The 23,443-nt window shown below is 41.6% G+C and overlaps 4 protein-coding genes across 8 annotated transcripts in view; 2 read left to right on the forward strand and 2 right to left on the reverse strand.

Moving 5' to 3' along the window:
* Positions 1-923: 923 nt before the first annotated feature.
* On the reverse strand, positions 924-8,020 carry CCDC117 (coiled-coil domain containing 117). Of its 2 annotated transcripts, XM_027689743.1 has the most exons (6): positions 7,709-8,020; positions 7,305-7,603; positions 6,557-6,607; positions 5,978-6,211; positions 4,437-4,574; positions 924-3,892 (listed from the first exon to the last, which is right to left on the reverse strand). In XM_027689743.1, exons 2-6 carry the CDS (start codon positions 7,595-7,597, stop codon positions 3,640-3,642), a joined length of 969 nt encoding a protein of 322 aa, XP_027545544.1. In that variant the 5' UTR covers positions 7,598-7,603; positions 7,709-8,020; the 3' UTR covers positions 924-3,639. The 2 variants fall into 2 exon arrangements, with proteins under 2 accessions (XP_027545544.1, XP_027545543.1); XM_027689742.1 differs by lacking the exon at positions 4,437-4,574.
* Positions 8,021-8,058: 38 nt separating this feature from the next.
* LOC113970621 (solute carrier family 2, facilitated glucose transporter member 11-like) lies at positions 8,059-19,357 on the forward strand. 4 transcript variants are annotated; one of them, XM_027689739.1, is made up of 13 exons: positions 8,071-8,184; positions 8,529-8,619; positions 10,546-10,644; positions 12,229-12,389; positions 13,082-13,206; positions 13,450-13,579; positions 14,092-14,240; positions 15,415-15,602; positions 16,112-16,222; positions 16,333-16,434; positions 16,962-17,037; positions 17,510-17,637; positions 18,584-18,802. In XM_027689739.1, exons 2-13 carry the CDS (start codon positions 8,566-8,568, stop codon positions 18,800-18,802), a joined length of 1,542 nt encoding a protein of 513 aa, XP_027545540.1. In that variant the 5' UTR covers positions 8,071-8,184; positions 8,529-8,565. The 4 variants fall into 4 exon arrangements, with proteins under 4 accessions (XP_027545541.1, XP_027545540.1, XP_027545542.1 ...); XM_027689740.1 differs by lacking the exon at positions 8,529-8,619 and having other exon boundaries at positions 8,059-8,184; positions 18,584-19,357; XM_027689738.1 differs by lacking the exon at positions 8,071-8,184 and having other exon boundaries at positions 8,223-8,619; positions 18,584-19,357.
* A 535-nt stretch (positions 19,358-19,892) lies between these two features.
* HSCB (HscB mitochondrial iron-sulfur cluster cochaperone) lies at positions 19,893-23,443 on the reverse strand (the record flags this gene model as incomplete). Its single annotated transcript, XM_027689711.1, has 6 exons — positions 19,893-20,050; positions 21,068-21,115; positions 21,989-22,133; positions 22,617-22,706; positions 23,096-23,192; positions 23,259-23,443. Coding segments are annotated over 6 exons (657 nt in total), but the record flags the coding sequence as incomplete, so codon positions are not given.
* The window catches only part of CHEK2 (checkpoint kinase 2), a 13,708-nt gene continuing 13,373 nt past the window's right edge, over positions 23,109-23,443 (forward strand). Inside the window, exon 1 of the mRNA XM_027689735.1 lies at positions 23,109-23,210. The gene's annotated coding sequence lies outside the window, so the exon portion shown is untranslated. The remainder of the gene's footprint in view (positions 23,211-23,443) is intronic.

Here is a 23,443-nt window from a genome sequence, read left to right on the forward strand (position 1 = left end):
GGAGCGCAGCCACAGCCCCGCCCGCGGCGCCTCAGCCCCCTCAACCCCTCGTGGCTCCACGAGGAACCGATTTTCAACGCCTCAAGGAATTCAAGGAAAACTGTGTGACTGTCACATTTCCATCGCGCTTGGAAGGGCTGTTTAACATCCAAACCCTGCAAAAATGTTCAGGGACATGGTATTTACGCTGTTTCGCTTCCCCTTTTTCAACTTTACAGCTCTATCCTGGCATGCTTTATCCTGACTTAGTGGGAGCACTGGGTTCAAGACAAACTGTTAATATTTATTGAGATCTCTTCCACTGAAAACACATAACTAGTTCTTATTGGGCATCTAGAAGCCTAAAAGCATTCAGAATTTCTATGAGCACTAGTATTTATTTTTTACTGGAATCAAGTCCACTTAAGTGCTACCAAGGCAGGATGAAGGTTTTTTTTAATATATGTATTTATGTAGTACATGGAACTTTAACAGATTAAAGTGTGAGAATTTAAACTCTCAGCCAAGGATCTTTAATCTGAGATCTTCCTGTAGTTGAGAGATGCCAAATTAAACTGAACCCAGGCAAAGCTGGGGTAGCAAGGGAAGGGTAACACATGCAGGGAGCAGGAGCTCTCACATTGCAGCTTCCTTTGGGTGACTGCTTTCGGATTGCTCGGACTTCTGGACTCCTACTTGCCTCACAAGCAAGGATCCAGACCCAGTGGTTCACATGGGTTACATCTGCATTTGATTAAATAAATGATCCATGACAGAAGCCACACATCTGCTCTAGCTGACTGATACAAGACACAGGCCCTAGAATAATTACAAGCCCAGTTCCAAGCCCATGCCAAAATAAATTCTGTCCCTTGATACCCCCCTTTTGCTTTGTCAGAGGCTCCCAAGGTTTTCACTTTTATTGGGAATGAAACACAGTCATCTAAAAAATATTTTAGAAAATTTATTGAAAACTGACATACAAAGGGTGATTTGGTCCCAAGAGAAGACAGACCAGAATCGGATCTTCCATATTTCAAAATAAGTTTTTTTCTAATACTGCATCACATTTGCCATCCCGCTTGTGAACAGCATTAATAAAAGTCTTTTAAGGAAGCCAACAACAACAAAACTCACAAATACAGAAGTCTGAAAATGCCCAGAGCTTGATCTCCCATGCCCTCTCCAAGTGATCACTATGGCAAGGATCTCGCTCGGTCCTCCCGACACTCGGTTCCCACTGTAGCTCACTCTTCTCCTCCCCCATCAATTTAAGCAATTCAACCCCACTGTCTCCCATAGCAAGGGCAGAAGTGAATTGTTAAAAAATGAAAGTAAATGTTCTCTACCAAAGCAAAATTCTTGGAGTTTTTTCCCCCTCTCATGGTCTTTGTCAATAGTTCACCACTATATTCTTGTTTCAGATGGCAGAATAATGGGTCAGTGAAGCCCTATTGGCATCAAACACTTAGAAGGAAAGACACCTCTGAAAGTCAACCTTTGGTATAAACCTAACAAGAAAAAAGTATGCTTAAAAGGCATCTACAAAACTTTCTTATTCTGCAAATCTGATATGCGATTTGTCGCTTTTAAGAGGAAAACAACTGCATCTAGATTTGATGTATTTAGGCTTCTTACAGTTTTTTTTACTCCTCTGTGCAATTTCAGTGTTGCTGAGATGGTTGCATCAAATTTTTATCCTTTCTTCTCAGTTTATTTAGGATTCAGAGCTTTCAGCTAAAATACTTCCAACCTTGAACTTTCACTATAATCCTGCAAACTGAAAACCAGTTAATTAGTTGGAGGCATCACATTTTCTACCTGCAGTGACTACAGCCTTCTCCAAACTGCATTGCTTTACTTTATACTCAAGCAGTGGAGCACATCAAAGGCTGTAGATTTTAAGCACAGCTTAATAATACATGGGGAATTGTACACAATTCATGCAAGAGATTTATAGCAGACCCTGAAATGAAATTAGACATAGCAAGATTGGAGAACGTGTGCAGCCTACATAATAAACCTTCAGAATGGTACTGGTTTCCAGAGTAATACTATTCAAATGTTGAAATGTTTTTAGTGAAGCTCTGAAAGGTTTTATCGAGACAGAAAATTTCAACCAACCTTCAACAAAAGCTGAAAGAAACAGGACTTAACAAATAGGGTTATCTTTTGAACAACCAAAAGGAAACAAAGGATTTATGCAAAAAGAGAAGCTTGATTTTAAACTATCAGCTATGTGTTAACAGTAAAGAATATAATCACAAAGATTATCAACTAGCTGTGCAATGGAAGAGTAGCTTTTCTTATGTGAGCAGTTGCATTACTGTATACTTGTGCCTTTATGTTAGCAAGATGTCAAAACTAGACTGGCTGTAGGACTCTGAACTGAACCTATTACTTGGAAAGGAATTTCTTATGTGAAGCCCAAATTCAGGTATCTCTGAGAAAGCTCAAGGACTCGGGAACAGAAGGTAAGATTCTCTGCCTTGTTTAAAGGTTTCAAGCAAAATGGAACTGCTGTGCACTGGGAAAAGGTACAATGGCTCATTGTGGATTCCTTTCCTTGGCACCCTAAGCAGGGTACAAAATTCTTTTGGCATACGTCTGTATAAACAATGTGACACTATGTTAAATGGCACATGTTCTGGCTTAAATTTTAAGTCTAGATTCTCTTGGGAAAAAGACAAGCATCTTCTTCACTTCACCACTAATGCCAGCAGTCTCAAGGGCTGGGACTTGGCTACAGACAATAATCAGCATTTGACCCTCTTTATGCCAGAAAGCAGCTCCCTGTCATCTGATTTACTTACCATGTTTATCCAAATTAAAGGATGCCATTTATTTAATTATAAGTTAACAGTGTCTTCAATGGGCTTTCCGACTTGATGCATACAAAGAATCTCAGCACAATGTAAAATGTGAATCTCTTGGCTCAGAACCACTTTTCTCCTGACTTTGCATCATTTGGGGAGGGGGACATAAAACCCCAGAAACACAATTTAGAAGCCAATGAACCAAAGATGACTGAAGTTAGCAGGTGTCCTGCAAGTTAGAAGCTGGCTTTACTTTCTACAAAGACTTTTGCTGTAACATTCCATCCCTACCACCCCGCAGGATGTATAATTTCTACATTTGCGTTTACATCAAGTCCAAACCAGCCACAGATGAAATAGTGTGAAAAGCTGTATTACCATAGGGATTGCTTTTTTATCTGTGACTAGATTCAAAAGTATTTCTTCCTTTACATACGCTTTTGTAATTCAAATTTAACCAACTGGCCAAGCATAGTATGTGCACCAAAATCTTAATGGCTCAGTAAGTGAAAGACATGGCTTAAGCCACAGTTACATTCAATATTTAGATTTTATACTTTACCAAGGTCAATTAAGAGGATATTTCACCATTAAGCAAGATGGAAAGCTACTTCCTTGTTCCAAAGGCCTCTAGATTACCTTTTCAGTAAAAATAACAATATTTAACAGACTGGAGTACAGAAATCTTGGGGTGTTTCCTGGCCAAACCATGTCCTTATGATTGTTAATAAGAAAACAAAAAACAAATAATATAACTTCAGATTCACACATCAAACCAGAAAGAATAAAAAAACACCAACAAAAAGCATCAGAAGCTCACCACTTCCAATCTAAAATCTGGCATCTACAACTCCATTTCTTCTTCTGCACACCCAGATATTCCCAAACTAGCATACGGATCTGGAGACATAGCAGTCTGTTGTGATTCAGGGAACGTTTCAGTCTGTGGGTCAAAAGCAGCTCTTGGTGTTGGCTGCTTAGCTTGACACCCTTCTGTACTCTGCTGCTTGAAGTTCTTAACAGAAACAGACTTCAGTTTATCTGTCAGAGTTTCAGGAAGAGGTTTCCAAAGCACCAGCTCCATAGAAGGACGGCTCCTAGAAGGGGATGGAGTTTCAGTTAAATTAAAATTCTCCAAGCACAGCTATTAAATGCAGAAGACCAGAGAGTATCTTCATCCTTTGAGCTAGCCTGGAACTATATTCCAGAAGCCATATGCCTTTTTCCCCCTCCCATTAAGTTTCCTCTTCCTTAACGAGTTCTGTTACTTCTAGTTCTAACCCTGTATTTTCTCTCTTTTCTTTAGCACAAAACTTGATGACCACTGTTGGTCACACTTCAGGATTTTCTCATTTTGAAAATTCATATACATAAAACTAAAGCTTATAATGGTTTAATCAACAAGTTTCTCTCTGTAGAAATGAGGAGTACAAAACAGACACTTGGTGACCACTACAGTCACACTTATTTCTCTTTTACATTAGGACAGTTTTTCCTACTTTTGACAGATGAATGGTCTGTTATACAATGTTGGCTGCATCATGCAGTAAATTAAGGACATCTCCACAAATATGAGACGGGGTCTCTCTTTTCATTTGCATGTGTTAGCTACATAGCACCATTATTTCCTCCAGAACTTACATAGACTCTATTATTTTCTTTGTCAGGACTTCACCAAAATCCCTCTTCATCCCTTTTTTAAGGGTATCTGACAGGATAAGAGTGGGCAGATTGCTAACATTTCCATCAGCATGAACTTCCTCATCTTCATCAATTATCCTAGGAACGGAGGGGGAAGAGGGAGATAAACACTATTGAGCATACTGTTATCAGGCACATCCACTGCAGACTACAGTCACATCTACGTGCACTGGGCACATCTCTGACCTAGGCTGGGTACCAGAAGCAGCGGGGCTGTGTTAACGTGAGTCTCTCTTGGGCCAAAATACCCTGAGAATAACTGTTACCACAGAAGCCACTTGAGCAGCTATGCCACTTCTGGTACCTGAGCTGGCTTTGTTATCCCTGTGTTACCTCAGCAGTGTCAGTGCAAACATACACTGAGAGAAAATAAATAAATAAATTCCCTTCAGGGGAAACTGTACGATTCGGTCACATTACATGAGTGAGTCTCAGCTATGCAGTAGCTTCACCTGCTCAATTCCCCATGTCTGAACTTTAAGAACTATTGCAGAGGTACTGAATACAGAGCTTTACTTTTCACAGCATTGTGCCAGTTTCTGAGATTAAATCAGTACAAAACGTTGAAGCATTCAGAAAAAAATGGAGGCATTTTCTTTGGTTCTGGTAAACCTTTTATAGCAAATTTAGCAGAGGAGCTGGGAAGGATGGGGAACAATCCTCTGAGATGTCCAAAGCAGACATGGGCAGATAATAAAGACATACATCACTTCTCTGATTTACCCATGAAAAAAACCCATTCTAACAGTACCTTGTTTCCCCTCACACAGCATCTATGGAGTAATAATCTAAAAAAGAAAAATCTTCTTTTAAAATTTCTGTAACTTTTGGCTTTTCTAGTCATTAGCAGTGGTCATTTTGGATATTCCAGAATACTAGTTCAGCTGCAATCAACTGATACACACATATACCATTCCCAAAAATCTTTTGAGGGCCAGAACACACAGTACATTTATTAAATGACCGCAGTAGTCTCTCTATAGTCACCCCACCACCCCACATCACACCATCAGCAAGATGAACCTCAGCCTTACTGCATGTGTGCAGAAAGACCTCTCTGGTTCATGCTACTCTCTACACTGACAAATTCAGATCTACCTTAAGTATTAATCACAGAACAAGCTGCAGTTGGTTGAAAAAAAGCTGAGCTCAAGTCTGACCAGATAACTGGTTAAAATTTGAGCTCTGGATACTCACAGAAGAGCATTACACCCCATTATAATATATTGATGCTGCATAATGACTGTGATCAGGGGTTATTCAGTCAGCATATTCTGCTCTAGCACCCTCGATTTCAAATCACAGTATCAGCCCCAAGACTCATAGGACCATATGTAGCTTAAAAAGAAATCAGTTGAACAGAAGGTTCACCTCAGACTCACAGCAGTGTTATCACACTGCTAAGTGCTAGATTTACCCCTGAATTCCCACCAGAAAAGGGAAAGCTCAGCAAAGCCAGTCTACTCAATCCCTGCATTTACCTGTCCTCAATTTCCTGAAGTTTCCTGCGAGCAACCTCGCATTGCTGTTCCCCCATTGTCTGATCCATTTCTTCACAGGGAATTTCTAACATGGCAGTTTCAGGACCGCTGCCACCACACTGACTTGCCACCTCCCCAGCTGCCTGCTGACCTGCACAGAGAATCCATTCTTCAGTGTTGGGATTCAAAGGGCAATTTTTGGCTCCTGTCAGCCTCTTCTTCCGCACAGGACAACTAGGAAACAAAGTAAGTTTACAACTGTCAAAGAAGAAATCCTACAGAAAGTCATGTGCATTTCAACAGCTTTGACACACTACAGCAGCACAACCTCAACAAAGAAAATAAACCATGTTGCTCTCAGTGAACCATGAGCACCCATGCAAGAAAATCAGTGCTACACAACTGATTAGGTAGCGTAAATGGATTCAGGTTCATGTGCAGTTCAGGAGAAGAGTTCCAAATGGAAACTATGATAGAAGTTCCCTTCCTGTTTGCATTGTAGATGAGATGTGCTCAGATGTTTTAGAAAACAAAAAGCAAATTAAGATTTTTCAGGCTATAAAAGACAAATTAATTTACCCTTCTGCCTCTTCTTCTAGCTTATGCTTCTTTCCATAGCGCACAGAGACACTGCAAAAGAAAAACAAATAGTTATTTAGCTTCTAATCATATCTTCCAGTGACACTGACATTGTCAAACAATATTTTTGTCTCTTTTAAAATTTCACTTGCAACTAAGAGTAACAGTTGCAGTACATTACCAGCCATAAAGGGAATGGAAGCTTTGGACAATAAATGACCACTTTGTTCCAAAGGAAGTCAAAGGCAGCTATAATTGCTCAGTTCTTGGAGCAGAATTCCATGCTAATTTCTCCTCCTTTACGTTATTTTTTTCCACGAGGGGCAAGATCAATTTTTGCTAAAATTCAACTGCTTCAAGAAGCAACACATGATCCAACTTGAGTCTGTTAGTACGATGTATCACAGGGACATATTCAAATGTGACAAAACCACAACATTTTATAGAATATTTTAAGGGGTTTGTGCTCACATATGAGAAAGAACAAGTTTAAAAATAAATAAATAAAAAACCACATGAGTTTAAAAGCATGTGAAGATGCTGGTACAGTCGATCACCTTTCTTGCCTTTTAGAAGGCTCCTCCATCCCGCACTAGCCGGCTTCAGGGCCGTAAGACGAGCGCAATACAATTCTAACCTCCTACCAGTGAAACACTGCCAGAAGAAAACGAATTCCCGCCCGCCTCGCAAAGCACCGCAGTTTGACACCGCCGGCCCTCGGCCCTGAGGGAAAGGGTTTGGCACTCACTGGCTGCGGCTCCTGGTGAAGGATCCCACCGGGGCCGCCGTCAGCCCCTCGTTGTGGCTCCCGAGCGCGGCCAGGGAGGCCAGGTCGAAGCCGCTCTGCAGACAGAGGCCGGAGGATCCGTCGGCGCCGTCGTTTCCGATCCCTGGCATGACCATCCCGGGTGGCTGGAGACGGCCGTGGCCGCCGGCTCCGGGCTGCGGCCCGTGGCGGTCCGGGGCAGCGGCCGGAGCCGGGGGGAGCTCCACGGCCGGGCCGGCCGGGATGCCCTGGAAGGATCTGCCGAGCGCTGCCATTTCCTGCTGCGGGGGAGAAAACGCAAATCAACGCCACGGTCCGCGCCGCGGGACCCTCCGGACCGGCCCGAGGCGCTCCCGCGCCGAACCGCCCCCGCCCGCAGCGCTCACCCGGCCCGGGCCGGGCCCGCAGCTGGAGCCGCCACCAGAGCCCTCGTCCTTTCCAGGCCTTTCGCCGCAATCAGAGAAGGATCCGCGAGCACTGTGGGAGTCGTAGTCCCGGGCGCTGTGGGAGTTGTAGTCCCAGGCGCTGTGGGAGTCGTAGTCCTGGGCGCTGCGGAGGCTGCGGGCGCTGTGGGAGCTGCAGTGCGGGGGGCGCAGTCCCGGCCGTGGCCATGCGGGCCGTGGGGTCCGCGCTGTGGCCGTGGGGGCCCTGTCGCGATTGTGGGGGACGTGGGTCCCCCGCCACGAGGGTGAGGACAGAACCCCTCCCCCGGGGAGCACCGAGACAGCCCCGCTCTTGTCCTCGGCCCGGCCTAATCCCCGCGGCGGGGCGGGCGCGGCCCCGCAGCCAAATCCCGGTCAGCTGAGGAGCTCAGGCGCTGGCGGGCAGGCGGCGAGAGCGAAGGATGGCCCCGAGGCACACGGTAACCGCTCGTTCTTGTCTCTGGTGGCGGGAGGCTGCGGGTTCTGCGCGGAGCTGGAGGGGGACAGTGCGTGTGCTGCGGTGTTAGAGGTGGGAAAGCTCTCCCTGGCTGCTGTGAGGCTTTAGCAAAGTTGGACGTTTCTGTCATAGAAAAGTTCTGAACCGTGGAGGAGACTCCCGATAGCAAAAAACCCCCCCAAAACTATACAACAAAACAAAAATAATAACAAACCAAACAAAAAAAACAACCAAAAACCTCCCAAACAAACAAACCATCAAAACCCAGCTATGTCCTAATATAATAGTAACCTAATTTCTCTGGCACCTTTTATTCCTGTAATGTAGTCTTACTAAATTTTGCAAAGGAAATCCAATTCAGCCCATGCTCAGAATGGAGCACCAGCCGCTGCTCAGAGGGTCTAGCTCGCCCAACAAGGTAAGCGAACTGTCCTGGCCTCAGAATGTGGATCCTGCAGGGAGTCTGTAGTTTTAGCAGTGATGCACAAATGTGAAATGCGCTGATGTTTCATGTTAGCTTTTAAATAGAAGAACATTAGGGATTAGGCTGATAAAGTTCTGTGCTTTCCTTGGACACCCAGCTGTGTTATACGATGGAAGTTATAAAAGCACGTTTTCTGATTCTCGTGTTTTACATTGAATGTAAATTGAATTTTGTTTGTGTTGTGTTTCTGAGATGAGGTGAAAGTGCCTGTAAACTATCAGGAGTTCAGTAGCCTACAGAACAGATGAGGCTGTTGTCTGTGCTCTCTCCAAGAAATCAGGGCCCAAACTCCAATGTGAGACAACATGTCAGTGTAATCAGCTGGCTGATTTTGGGCAGGAAGAACAAAAGATCTGTCATAACAAAACTTGTGTGATGCATATTAATGATTTTGGGTTCTTTGTTTATTTTCTGTCTTTTCTAGATTCCAGGTTGTACCCATGAGACACACAAAATGCGTTTACATTACTTGGTTAACGGAAAGGTCTGAGTGTGCAGTGCCAGTATTTACCTCCTCTAGTTTTGTTTTTCTACCATACTCGCTGCAGCCCTTATTTATTACTCTTGATTCATTGCTTTGCTTGCAATTTCGAGAAACACTTTTTACTCTTGGAAACTGTAAGGAAATGTTAATTGCATTTTACTTTATTAAGATCAATTTTAACTTCTGAGTTTTAGTCCTGAAGCAAGGAAGTTTTGGTGAATTATCTTTAGGAAAGACACAGCTCTTTCAGAATACACTATAGTATCTGGAATAACTCAGCATTTCTGGGAACTGGACCAAGAATGAGAATGATGAAGAATTAGTCTACATACCTTACAATGAGAAATTCAGGGAGTTCAAATTTATAAAAATGAAGGAAGGGGAAATTTGATCACTGAAGTGCCTTTAGTGTAGGAGACGTCATCGTGTCCAGCTGAAATTAGACAATAAGATACTTTGAAATGAAATTAGGACCTAATTTTAAATGAAAGGGTTGCTAGACATTCAAACTGGATGTTATTTTTAGTATGATCGTATTCAGTAAAAAGTAGAGTCAGAAAGCACCATATGAGATAACCAAACGCTGTACAAACCTCTGGAGATCTCTGACCCAGAGGCCTCATCCAAAGTATAATGTTTTATGACCAATTAGACTTTTGAGATGTAAATGTATCATAGTAGTAATTTGTATTGACCTTAAAACCGATGAATCTGTGACTCGATTAATTTTAGTTTATAAATACTGATTTAGGAATGTAACTAGGTAATCAATATTGAAAAATTAAAAAATACATGCCAATATACTTCAGATTGAATACTATTATCAGTGAGCAGTATGTTGTGATTTAAGATACTAAGGCTTAGCAACTGCCAACTTGCAGACATAGAGTAATCATTTTAGGGACTTGCAGTGGGAAATAAAATATTGTTATTTCTCACATCTTGGTCGAAATGTGCGTCAAAGAAATGGGGATTTGGTTAATTCTTATACTGAATCACTGTGCCTCTAACACCAAACATAAACAGTCCTTGCATTCTTTCATTAAAAACAAAAACCATGAGATGTGTGGCTCATGCAAAAAGCATTTCCTCAGTTTCCAATAAAACCTACAGTGGTTATGTTGCCTAAATTTAATCTGGAGACTTGTAATTTTGGCAACTCTAAAGGCTGTTAATGATCAAGGCTGAAGTCAGTGTGAAATGCTTCTCCTGCTGCAGGTATTTGGGAGTTCATGCAATTTTCTAAACAAATATCTTCACTGTTCCAAAGTAAAAACATGATGTATTTCACCATGATTTTCTCCTAGATATTACATGTGTGTGTGTTCAAGGACCTCTCTCTTTTCATACCCATTACACTTTCTTTTGTTCTCTAGCTCCCCAGCTGGACATTGTTCCTGGCTGTTTGTGCTGTTGGAATTGGAGGGACCTTTCAGTATGGGTATAATGTCTCCATTATCAATGCACCCACACAGGTAAAAGCTCATCTCTTGTTCACAGGGCTGTTTCCTCTCTAACTCAGCCAAGAGGCCAAATGTGCTTCTGCTGCGATGGCAGTGGGAACCAATGCAGGCTTCCTCTCATGTGAAGGATGCTTGTTGATTTCCCAAAGGGTTTCATGGGAATTTCTTTGTGTGTATGCCCTGTCAGAGGTATTCTGTGTCAGATAAAGGTGCCAAATAGGCCACATAAATACCTCTGCTAAGTATGTTTTAGAAGGATTAACTGAATAAATATCTTTTTCAGTTACACCTTTGACTAAAATAGCCCAGAACATTAAGAATAGAATAGAACAGAACATTTTCAGTTGGAAGGGACCTACAATGACAGCCTAGTCCAACTGCCTGACCACTTCAGGGCTGACCAAAAGTTAAAGCGTGTTACTAAGGGCATTGTCTAAATGCTCTTGGGGCATTGACCACTTCTCTAGGAAGACTGTTCCAGTGTTTCTGTAGGATGTCACCACTGTTTCTCCTCATATCAAGTTTAAGCCTCCCCTGACGCAGTTTGGAACCATTCCCACACCTCCTGTCACTGGATAGCAGGGAAAAAGGATAGTTGTCCATAGTAAGGCAGCTTACTGAAAAGATCTTCTTAGGGAGTCAAAAAGTTGCATCTGTAGTGGCTGAGTAACTTGTAGGTATTTTCATCTACTTGTTACTTGTGATTCTTTGCCAGGGCCTCAAGGATTTTGCCTATTTTGTAGATGACTCAAGAGGATCTGAGCAAATGGTCTTGTGAAAGCGATGGATATAATTTTCTACCATCAGCTGATTGATTTGCTTATGAAACTGTGAAGACTGAATTTGCTATAACACTGTATGCTTTTTACAAAGCTTAAAAGAAGCTGTTTGTGAAAGAACATGTAATATGCTGGAAACAGAGGGACAGTCCAGGAACTTTGTCCTTCTGTAAAGTCTTCATTTGCTGGCAAAGAACAGGAGTCTCCTATTACAGATACATGTCAGTTCAGGAGTTTCTAAAAAGAGATTTTAGGAGACCAAGCATTTAGAATAACAGTTTAAAAGTTCTGACACATGAATACTCTTAAGAAAAGTGGAGCATTATTAGAGTTGCAAAAGGGATCTTATTATGACTTGTTGGATTACACAAAGGCAGGAAGATTTAGATCAAGTGTCAGAATGAGTCTCCTGACTGTACAATATTTTAGGTTGTAAGGCCTCTGTGCTCTGAGATGTTCCTAAAATCAGTAGGACTGATCATCCACCGTCCCCTCCCTCATGCAGAAGGACCTCAGGGCTCTCTTCATGGCAGTGGGTGGCTGGGTGGGGTTTCTCCTGTGGTGCAGCACAGCCAACCTGAGCCAGGGCACAAAGCAGAGCTGCTCAGCGGCCTTTGATGTGTGTGAGGAGCAGGAAACAGTGTTGCGGTCAAGGAAGACTCTGCTAGACATCGATGTTTTTAATATAATACAAATAAGATGATACCTTTTGTTAGCTCCCAGAGTTGGTTTTCAGGATTGGGGTGCAAGTTATTTGTAGTGCTGTGCTGTAGGGCTGCACATAATGCTACACATTCATCGTTCTTTTCTACTGCAGCATATACACAAGTTCTTAAACGAAACCTGGACTAGTCGTTATCACAAGGAACTAAATCCAGATTTGCTGACTTTTCTTTGGTCTGTCATTGCTTCTATCTTTTCCCTTGGAGGCCTGTGTGGAGCCCTGATGGGAGGCAGCATGGCAATTCGCCTGGGCAGGTCAGTGCAGCAGCAGCCATATAGCAGCATGTTTGCTTTTCCTACCTTCTTACTGGAACAGAAAGAAAATAAACGGAAAAAGAGTGGGAGAAAAGAGTACCTTGAGTACCTATACGTGTTTTTCACTTCAAAACAGTTTTCTAGCAGAGTTTTACAGTTTATTGCAATGTGACTTTAAAGGATGAGGCCTGAATTATATAACCTTCCAGTTTAGTCTTCCCATTACATTTACTGAAATCTGAGTAGGAGAACATGTTTGCAAACATGGGTGTGCCCCCCCCATTTGCAGCCTTTGTGCCAGTAAGCACATGCTGCCTGATCTGTTGCACTTCGTGTGTAAATGAACAAACCCTGCTCCTATCTTGTCAGACATTCTGTCATATCTATGCATTATTATTATGTTTAGACACTTTAAAAAACACAAGCATTTTTATCAGATGTTTGGGTTTCCAGGAAATAGTACGTTTCTTCAGTATAAAGCTCATTTTTTCCCATATTACCAGAAAGGAAAACTTTTTAAGAAACATATTTTTGCAGATTTCCTTAATGTCTGGTTGGTTTTTTTTGTTTGTGTTTTTTTTTTGTGTTGTTGTTTTGTTTTTGTTTGTTTGTTTCAAATGGTTTGGTTGTGGTGGTGTGTTTTTTGTTTGTTTCATTATTGTTGTTGTTTTTTGTTTTTTCCTCCTCTTTAGGAAAGGAGCTCTTTTGATGAATAATATTATAGCAATACTAGCTTCCATTTTAATGGGGCTCAGTTATCCTACAGGATTGTTTGAGTTACTGATTGCTGGAAGGTTTTTGATTGGCATAAATTCAGGTGAATGATTCCCTATTCCTACTCTCAGTAAACTATGGTGACTGATAAATTATTGTTACTGCTGATTCTTTAGGTTTTATGATATGTGCTTATGACAAAAATGTTCTGTAGTCTAATTTGGAATCTGAAGGCAGCTAAATTAATAGGAAATTACCTAAGTCTGATTTCCTTCATGTTTTGGTTTAGTAACTCTTTGCAAAGCAATTTCTGTTGATAGGAAAATATTCTTCCATTTACTTGCAGGTATTGGGTTCTGTGTGCAGCCTTTGTATATTGGGGAGATTGCCCCAAAACATCTAAGAGGTGGCTTGGCCATGGGGACTTCCATCTTTCTGACTGGGGGGATTCTGACAGGACAAATAATTGGTTTGAGGTTAGAAATACTTTTTTTTTCCCCTTGTCTTGTGTTACTCCCATGTAAAGAATTCCAGTTTCCTGCAGCTCCTTGCAGAACATTCCTTGTGCCATTGTAGCATTAGAATTCACAGAGAAGGTCTCCCTGGAGGAAGAAAACCCTGCTTTGGTCACCTTATTCCTACAACTGCCAGCCATCAGCACTGTCTCCCTAGGGAAGTAGTCTCAGTTTAGATAAGTCAGCCAGAACAGCATCAATAAAACAGGTACACTTGTCCTGAGTTCATGTTTTCCGCCAGTTTCTTGCTGGAGACAGTGAATATTCACAAGACAGGACCTGGGAGCAAAACACTTATCATTTCTGTGCTGTAGCACTACTGCTGGTTTGGTCCCTGCTGAGATCAGAGGAGGTTGCTGGGCCTTCATCCAGCTGGATCTTAAGTTCCAAGAGCAGAGACTGCATTAATAGTAACCAGTAGCTGATTATTATATTTCTTTACCTTCTTTATCTACACCTTCTTTTTCACACAGGGAATTATTGGGTGAAGAAAAGCATTGGCCTCTGTTGCTATCCAGCAGCTGTTTTCCAGCATTTGCCCAACTTTTATTCCTGCCGTGGTTTCCTGAAAGTCCCAGATACCTTCTTATTGACAGAGGTGATGAGCTGAGCTGTGCCAAAGGTAATATACAGCATCTATACTTTTTGTATCTTCAGAAGGTTACAATGAGTGTATTGGGTTCCAGATTCTCCTTTTATCTTCATCTGCACAGCACAGTTATATCACCTAGTGCTTTTTGGCCCATGTTTTTCCTCCAGTGAGCTTGTGTGGAAAAAGGGATTATGGAACTCCAGAGCCTGTAATGGATTGTGAACAAAACTTTATTATCCTGTTTCAAATATAACTTCATGTTTTGTTACTCTTTAATGAAATTTCTAAAGGTTTCATACTTTTTCTCTTGGACGAAGTAACATCTGTGAATTACTGAACCTCTCACTGGATTGCTCATGTCTCAGGTCACATCACAGATTAAGTATGAATTACATCAGATATTTTCTTCCCTTCAGTGGTAGTGCTGTACTTTTCCTGTAAGAAATAGTTGGAAAGAATCTAAAAAGGAGATGGCATAAGTAGCTGAAAAATTGGAGAGCTTTTTACTGAAAAAGGGTGATTCATTGGTTATTTGAGCAGAAAACTCCTAAATCCTCCATTTTCTGAACAGTTACCTCTTAAATACCTTTATTTTCCCTTTTTATCTCATGTGGGAGAACTATGACAGCTTAAACTTTTCCCTTTACCTTTGAGAGATCTATGATTGCTCTTCTTTTATTCAAACCCTATTCAAGAAACAACTGTACTTTCATAGCTTTGAGTCCTGCAGAAAGGAGCAAACAAAGCCCAAACACTACAAGAATTTGAAAGATAGAAATTCAGATTAGTTGTGATTTTTTTTATCCTGAAATTACACAGTTCTCTTTATACTGCAAGAAGAAACTAAATATCACAAGATATTTATTTTATTTCTGCCTAGAATATAAGCAAAACACTTCAAACTGGTAAGAGTGTCCTTTAATGGAAAGACTGTTTGGACGTCTGGGGATGAGATATAAAATATTTTGCTTGGTGACTATTTCAAGGTCAGATATTTCTCTTAAAAAAAAGTAAAGGAATGCCACAGAATCCTCCAAATCCACCACAGCAAAAAACGTTGAAAAACCAGCAAGGAAAAAAAAACAAGTCACAAAACAAAGTTTTCCTATCCTAGCAAAAGCCTGGTCATTGTGGAAAGAGATGATTTTCCAGGAGTTGTGGTTAATAGGTAAACATAAAGGAAGTTATTTTTTTCTATTTTTAGCTTTGAAGCGATTTCATGGCTCTTCAGAGTATCGAAGGGAGATGGAAGACATCCAGCGGGAATCTTCTGCCTTAGACGGGGAGAAACCCAAGAAGCCCTGGCAGTTATTCACCGATCGTGGTGTGAGATGGCAGCTCATCACCGTGATTGTGATGACCATGGGCCAACAGCTCAGTGGGATAAATGCTGTAAGATTTCATATGAATTAACAGCTTAAATAATGATTTAGTTCCCATCTGTTTTTCAACCATTTGTTAACACAAAGGATCTGCTTAGAGAAGCTCAGAGAAATGGGATAAGTGGGAAAGAATATCTGTGCATTATTTCAGTGTTTCTCTTTTTTTTGAATTTTTTCTTCTCATTTCTGTGTTTGTGGTATGCAAATTTCTTTAAAGAATGACTCGATAGTTGTGTTTACATTCTTCTGAAAAAGTAAATAAACGTGGATCAGCTTATCTCATTGTATCTGGTTTAGGAATATGAAGCATTATAAGTTGAATAATTTTACTTGCTTCTCTGATAGCAATATACTTACATAGACATGAATTTAACAGATTCCTTTTGGTGCTCATGTGGGATTAGTAACTCACAATATAAAATACATTGAGCTGTGTGCTTAGTATGAACTAGACTTTGTTTCCAGTCAATGTTTTAACTACCAGGAAAGCCTCATTGTTGGTTTTTTTTTCTGTTGTAGATTTATTTCTATGCAACTTACATTTTTGAAGCAGCTGGGATCTCAGCTGAGAAAATCCCATATGTGACACTCGGCACTGGAGCTTGTGAATGCCTCACAGCCCTCTCCTGTGTAAGGAGCAATTTGTTCTACCTCCCAGCACAAAGAGTAATGATGCTTCTTGAAGAACATTGGTAAAAATGAGATCAGTATATTAACAGAAGATTATGTCTTGTCCACAGGGTTTACTGATAGACTACGTGGGAAGAAGATACCTCATCATTGGGGGTTATCTCCTCATGACCTTCTGGTGCACTGTTCTAACCTTGTCTCTGACTTACCAGGTGCAAAGGACTCATTCCTATTACATGATGTGGTTGTAGTGAGTGAAGTGACAGGATAAGGGGGAATGGGTTTAAACTGTAAGAGAGTAGGTTAGGTTGGGTATCAGGAAGAAATTCTGCCCTGTGAGGGGGGTGAGGCCCTGGCACAGGTTGCCCAGAGAAGCTGTGCCTGCCCCATCCCTGGAAGTGTTACAGGCCAGGTTGGACAGGGCTTGGAGCAACCTGGGAGAGTGGAAGGTGTCCCTGCCCATGGCAGGGGGGTGGGAACTAGATCATCTTTAAGGTCCCTTCCAACCCAAACCATTCTATGATTATGTCATTCCGTGATACAATTTAGTAAAAATTATTGAATGAACATTATTTAAATTCTCCAAAGCAGTACTGTTAAATGAATTAGCTGTAAACAGTCATGAGTGACTGCTGTCTTACTTTCAGTAGCGTACAAAAGGAAATGTAACCGTTAAGCTGAACTTTAAAACTGGCTTATCAAAATCTGAACTAAACCTTCTTATTCTTTTCTGTCCCAGGACCTATACTCCTGGGTGCCTTACGTGAGCATGATGTGTATATTTGCCTTCATCTTGAGCTTTGGGCTGGGACCAGGTACTGCACAGGAATGTGTGTCCAAGTGGTGGAAGATTTGGGAGGGAAAAGGGGTGTTGGCAGTGCTGCTGTGCTCAGGACGTCTTTGCAGTGCAGCTGCTGGTGCTCTGCCTAAGGAACCCAAGTGAGCCCATCCTGTAGCCCAAAACCGAGGCTTACCATGTACCCTTCTGGGGCAGCTATGTGTGAGGGAGGGCTTATTTCTGGCCCTCAGAACAAAGGAGTTATAGACAGAGCAAGAAACAGGCTGTGACCCCTCAGATGGGGCCCTGCTCCCTGAGCAGCGCTGCTGAAATGAGGCTGTTTTAGCGGCTCCTTCCTGCAAGGGCAGTAGCCTCAGAAGTGCACTGTTAGGAATCATAATAGATCAGCTAGTGGCATGTTCAAAAGCAACTCATTTTTTTCTGGCATTAGAAATACCACAGGTGGACATTTAGCACAATACTCTGTTCTGTTTCTGACCCGTTCCCAGGTGGCATAACCAACACCCTGATAGCTGAGTTATTTGTACAGTCCTCACGTCCTGCTGCTTACATGATTGGAGGGACTCTTAGCTGGATTAGTTTCTTCACAATTGGAATGCTCTTTCCCTTTATAGTGGTAAGTATGCACAGCACAATTTTCTAATGGTTGCATCATCCACTTCATCTGCTCCCAGGTTCCATCCCATTGCTTATATTGTATTATATACACTTGTATATATTATTCAGTGACACTTGAACAGGTTGCACACTGCCCCTCAAATGAGTTTGACTGGATTCATTCAGTCTTAAAATATTTTTTAGATCTCACAGAAACAATAAAACATGATAAATGAAAATTAAAAGGAATGCATGGGGGGTAATTCTCATGTTCAGATTAAAAAAATGGAAAAGGTATCAAAAAAAGAAAAAAATGAGATATTGAGATTCAGGTAACACATTTCTTAACAGTGCCTTGTGCTTTTATGGCAGAGTAAAATCAAGGTAGTACCTCTGGTGGCCACCTCTGAGAGCTCACTAAACTGACAGAGGGTTTTGTGATCAGATTATGAGGAAAGGCAATACAGGGTTTCATGTCCAGTTTTGTATCTTTTAGCACTTGCTCTTGAGAGTGAAACCTGCAGGAACATCATGCAGCAGGGTATTTGGATCTGCCTGTTCTTTCTTTGTGGTTGAGCTCTGTTTCTCAATAAGACAGCTACGTTTTTTTAATGTATAGCACTGAAAAATGTTAATATTCCAGAAGAAGGTAAATCATATAATCTTAAAATATGTGACAGCTAAAAGGCAAACATTGAGTTTTCCCTAGACTGTGAATTGTTTAGTGTTCAAATGGTTTATCTTATTTTTTTTCAAATAAAAGACTACCCAGTCTATTGCACAGCACTTGATAGTCTTTTATCTAAAAAAAATAAAATTTTAAAAAGTTACTTGTAAAGGATAGATTGCATGACTTTATTAAAAATATCTGAGCAGCACTGTTAGGTGTGAATGGAAATAAAAAGCTGCTTGTCTCTCAAACCTACTGTTACACTTGAAATATGTTGCAATCAATTCATTTTCAGAATGGACTGAAGCAGTATTGTTTTCTGGTGTTCTTACTGGAGTGCTCCTCTGTTGCTGCTTTCATCTTCCTTGTAATTCCTGAGACAAAAAACAAATCTTTTCTGGAAATCAAAAAGGAATTTCACAAGCTTAATTTTGGAAGAAATACCAGAAAAAAGGAAACAGAGCTTTATGAAAGAAGACAACTTCAAGATGAATTTTTAAAAAGTCCTTCATAATTTTATGGCTGTAACAGAACTTCAGTGAGAATTACAAACTAAATTAGGAGTGTAATACATGATCAAATGCCTTATTATATTCTCCCATGTATTTAGAGGAAGTGTAACTAAAGGCAAGTTAATATTGCTGAAATGCTGTTAAAACATGTATTGCTGAAATACTATTAACAACATATTATATATTATCCATAGAAGACTGTAATCTGATGTAACCTGCAGAAATGCCAGGGAGGATGTTCAGTCTGCGGATAATTCAGTGGCTCTTCTTGCATTTCAAAGCCCCATCTTCATTTCAGGTCATCAGGCACATCCAAATGCTTCACTGAGTAAAACGCTGAGTTCTTGTTAAAACCCAAACAAGAACTGACCTGCTGAAAACTGGTATTTGAAATATCCCAGTTTATGTAGAAATAGGGGTATTTAGTTGCCATTTTTCACTCTTTCTTTACCCTGTCCTACTACTGTAACTGTACAACAACGGTATAGCACCTCTCTGAATTACTGCTATTTGTAATAAAGACTTGTATCCTAATAAAACAGTTTCTGGGGTTTGAATTTGGGTTTATTTTTTCCCCTAACCTAGCATCTTAACATTTTAAACTATGCAACAGGGTAAAACCTCTTCTAGTTTTAAAGGTCAGTTCTTGTCAGACAGATCAACATACCAAAAGCATTCAGTAGTGGAAAGCACAGATGACAGGAACTAAATACTTGTCACCTTATAAGAATTTTCAAGATGGTGTGAGAGAACACACACAAGGAGACTACAGAGAGCCTGCAGGACATACTGAATGAGCTTTCTGCTTATCTCTAGAATTTTGTCCAGGACTCTTTCTCAACTTAAAATACATTCTCCATATTTCAGTAAGTAAAAGTCTCACTTATATACGATGTTTGTGTGCCTTTCTGACTCTTGTTTCCATACCTGTAGCTGCCAGGACAGTGGCCTGCCTTACCCAGTAAAACTTTTCCTGATTGTAAGCATTTTCAAATGCCATCTGTTACTGAAGTGCTGCAGCAAGCATTGCATTTTACATTTATTTTCCTCCTCTCTGAATTAAAGCTTTTAATGGAAACACAGGAAACACCATTTGTCTGATTTTGATAACTGTTTAATTGAAAATAACATTAACTATTAATCCCAAAGGAGGCAGCATCAGGAAGGGATCTTCTTGGTCTTTAGTTTATCCTCTAAGTTTGCAAAATATTTCATTTTTCCTAGAAGCTTCTTAGCTTCTTGAAGATCATCTGAAATGAAATAAACATTTTACAGAGGGAGAGCTGGATTTGCATTTTCAAAACGACTCTCAAGATTTCAATGACAGTAAATTTGGAAAAGAAATGTGAATGAATACCCTTTAATGACTTCTGTAAAGTGGCTGCAGTACTGGCAGCACTGGGCAAGACAAACATTTTTATTTTAAATGTGTGCAATTTAGGCCAACTGACATAACTGAAAAATGCAAAAGAGTCTGGACAGTGCCAATTCCAAACCCGATATTGAAACAATTTCTCCTCAATTAAACAATTGGAGGGGAAAGATAGTTTATTACCTACTGACAAGGACAGATGCAACACAGTCCTCATAGCACAGACTAACAGATTATAACAAGCTGTAACTCCTCACAGGCAGGCCCAGCCAGCACCACTTTGTGTTTGATATTTACAGTTACAACACCCCACCCCTCACAGCTGCAGCGTTCTGAGACCTGGCAAAGAAATACAAAGTTTTCTTCTTCCCAGATTTAGAACAGTTCATTGGTTGTGGAATAAAGTTATGTTGGGTTTTGCACAGGAAACCCCCAAAACCTTAGGCTGAACAGGCATCAGGACTTTCTTTCCTTCCCGCCTTGTCACTGCACAGAACAGCACCCACTGCTCTGCTGCAGCTCCAAGGCTGCAGAACAACATCACCCAAATTCCAGTGTAAAATCTCAGAACAGGTCTAAGTTTGATTAAGAGCGTGTTCTTCACAGTATTCTGGGTAACACACAATTTCTTACCATCTGCATTCCCACTCAAAGTGATTATTTTGATGCAAAATTAATTAAATGGAACTTTTGTACTGGATTTTGTTTTTAATGTGAGGTCCTGAATTCCTGAATCAGCAGAAAGATCAGTTTAGAAGTTCTTATTCTAAATACCACACAAAGAACCCTTGTTGATGTAGTATTTCTGTTCTATAGTTCAGGAAATATTTGCCAGTGAGAGAATGTGGGGTTTTAAGCATTTGATGGCAGCTAAATACTTCATAAAAACAGGTACCTCTTTCGAAAGCTGCAGTCAGCTCTCTGGTCAGTTCTTCTTGTTTAACTGCAAAACAAATTATTTAATTCACTTTTTGTTACATACTTAGTATATTTTATACCACTGCATTCCAACTGCCTGCAGTGGGAAACTTCATTACTAGTCTCAGTCTTTGGGAGCTAAGAGAGTTTTTTATAATACTGCTGTCAATGTTTTGATTATAATTTCAAATTAAACAGGTTTACAGACTACTTTACAAGAATTCCAATGCACATCAATGGTCACTAACTTCCCAGCAATCTAACTTATTTTTGGTCTATCAGTTTACCCTGCTACAGTTAATTTTCTCCTGCTCTACTCAGTTTTTATTCTAATTATTCTAATTGCTTTTGGCACACTACACTTTGTTATTGTAAAGGATTAAATATATCAGTAAAGCAAATATTCTGGTATCACTGACAATATAAAAAGAAAGTTGCTTGTGTAAGGACAATAACCACTTTATATAATGGTTGGTAAGTTGAAGAAGGTGAAAGAAATACAATGTCTGTGTAAATTACATTATTTAATATTGTCAGACAAGCATTTTATTCAACTTCATTTTGAGAGATTCTTTCTTTGGAACAGTTGACTTGCCCTGATCTGCCAAAGATGAGTAAATTCCTTTTTATAGTCTATATATACTTATTTAGCCATCAGAATAGGTTCTGTTATACAGATGTTCTCAAGCCAGATGTGATGTTTAGGTGCATAAATAGGTAAAGACAATATTGGGGAAGGGGACCAGGGCAGAAGCACCTACAGTGAATCAATTGTAGAGTAACACAGGTTGGAGACACTACAAGAAACACACCAAAACAGACAGGAGCTTTCAAAAAGACTCTTGTGTTACAGAAGATATAAATAAGTTTTGTACAAATCCCTCAAATAATAACCTACCTTTAATTAAAGTTTCAATTTCTTCAATGATATCATCATTTTTGGACTCTGCTAATTTCTCATTAATTTCCATGATTTCCATGAGGAATGCCGAGTCTGCATCACAGTCTGTCTCTTGTGCTGGCTCCACTCCACTCAGCTCCAGCTGGCAGAGGAAATGGGAATTTGAAAATAAGCACTATTACATCTAATTCAATGGGAATTATAAAGTTTTTTAGAGGGGCGCACACAGATTCGTATCCGATAAACCTATAGTGTATTCCACGAAAGGTGCATAAACAGAATCAGTCTGAAAATTAACTCCATACACAGGCTGACCATAAAAATCAGCAAGTCAGAAAATATGACAAAGGCTGCCAGACTGAAATTCCATATGAGCAGCCATGGCCAAACACAACATGTGATGTGGGAAAAAAATTAGTGTAATGTGAGCAGCAAATGTGATGATAAGCTGATTAATTTTTGGACAAACTTGTTTTTGGTCTCCCTTCAGTCCCTGGTCATACTTTCCTTCAGAGGAATGTCAATCAGCACGTTAAGGATGGAGTGGAAGGTCTGGTCCCTCACAGCACCCCCAGCCCCTCTGGTTAGTTATAGGGACACTGAGAACACCTAACGGAGACCTTACTAGATAGAGGCCCCGGCTCAGAGGGTTCAGCAGGGTCTGGTAGGCCTTGTTGATCAGGGAAGAGTGTTGCTCAGAGTAGTACTGCTCTTTCTGCAAGTGGATGACAAATAATTTGAAGTTAATAACAAGTGGCAGAATACACTTTGTTACATGCGGAAAACCAGCGTCCCTACACCAGTCCGTGTGTGACACTGAGAGGGCTCTGTGGACCTGGGAACACTGTCGCTGCACTCAGCTAAGACCTGACGAGCCGCAGCGGCCCCTCATCATCCTCCTCCACCGCAAATCCACGACAGAGTCTCTTCTAAGCACCGGGAGACAAACACAGGCGAGTCCCCGCACTCCCCGAGCGGGAGAGAGGCAGGGGCTCGGCGCTGGGACCGAAGGCGAAGGGCGGGTTCCCCCGGCGATCACCGAGCCCCGCGGGCCCCGCCCGGCCCGGACCCCCGCCCGGGACCCCCGCCCGGCCCGGCGCTCACCGGCGGCCTCTGGCCGAAGCGGTCGGGGTGGACGGCGCGCTGCAGGCTCCGGAACCGCCGCTGCAGCTGCCGCGCGTCGATGCGGAAGGAGCGGTCACTGCGGGACACAAGGCGGGTGAGCCCCGCGGCCGGCCGGGCCCGCGGCCGCCCCGCCCGCACTCACCAGTCCAGCAGGCGGAAGAGGTCGGGCCGCGGCGGCGGCGGCTGCAGGGCCTGGCAGGCGGGGCAGAAGCGCGGCGGCCCATCGGTGCCGGCGAGCGCGGTGCCGCAGCTCCAGCACGGCGGCCCCGAGGCGCGGCCCGGCGCGGCCTCACGCAGCGCCCGCCGCGCCCACCCGAGCCGGGCCCG

The sequence above is a fragment of the Neopelma chrysocephalum genome, unplaced genomic scaffold, assembly GCF_003984885.1.
Source record: "Neopelma chrysocephalum unplaced genomic scaffold, ASM398488v2 Primary Assembly neopelma1_77, whole genome shotgun sequence".
Lineage (NCBI taxonomy): Eukaryota > Metazoa > Chordata > Aves > Passeriformes > Pipridae > Neopelma > Neopelma chrysocephalum.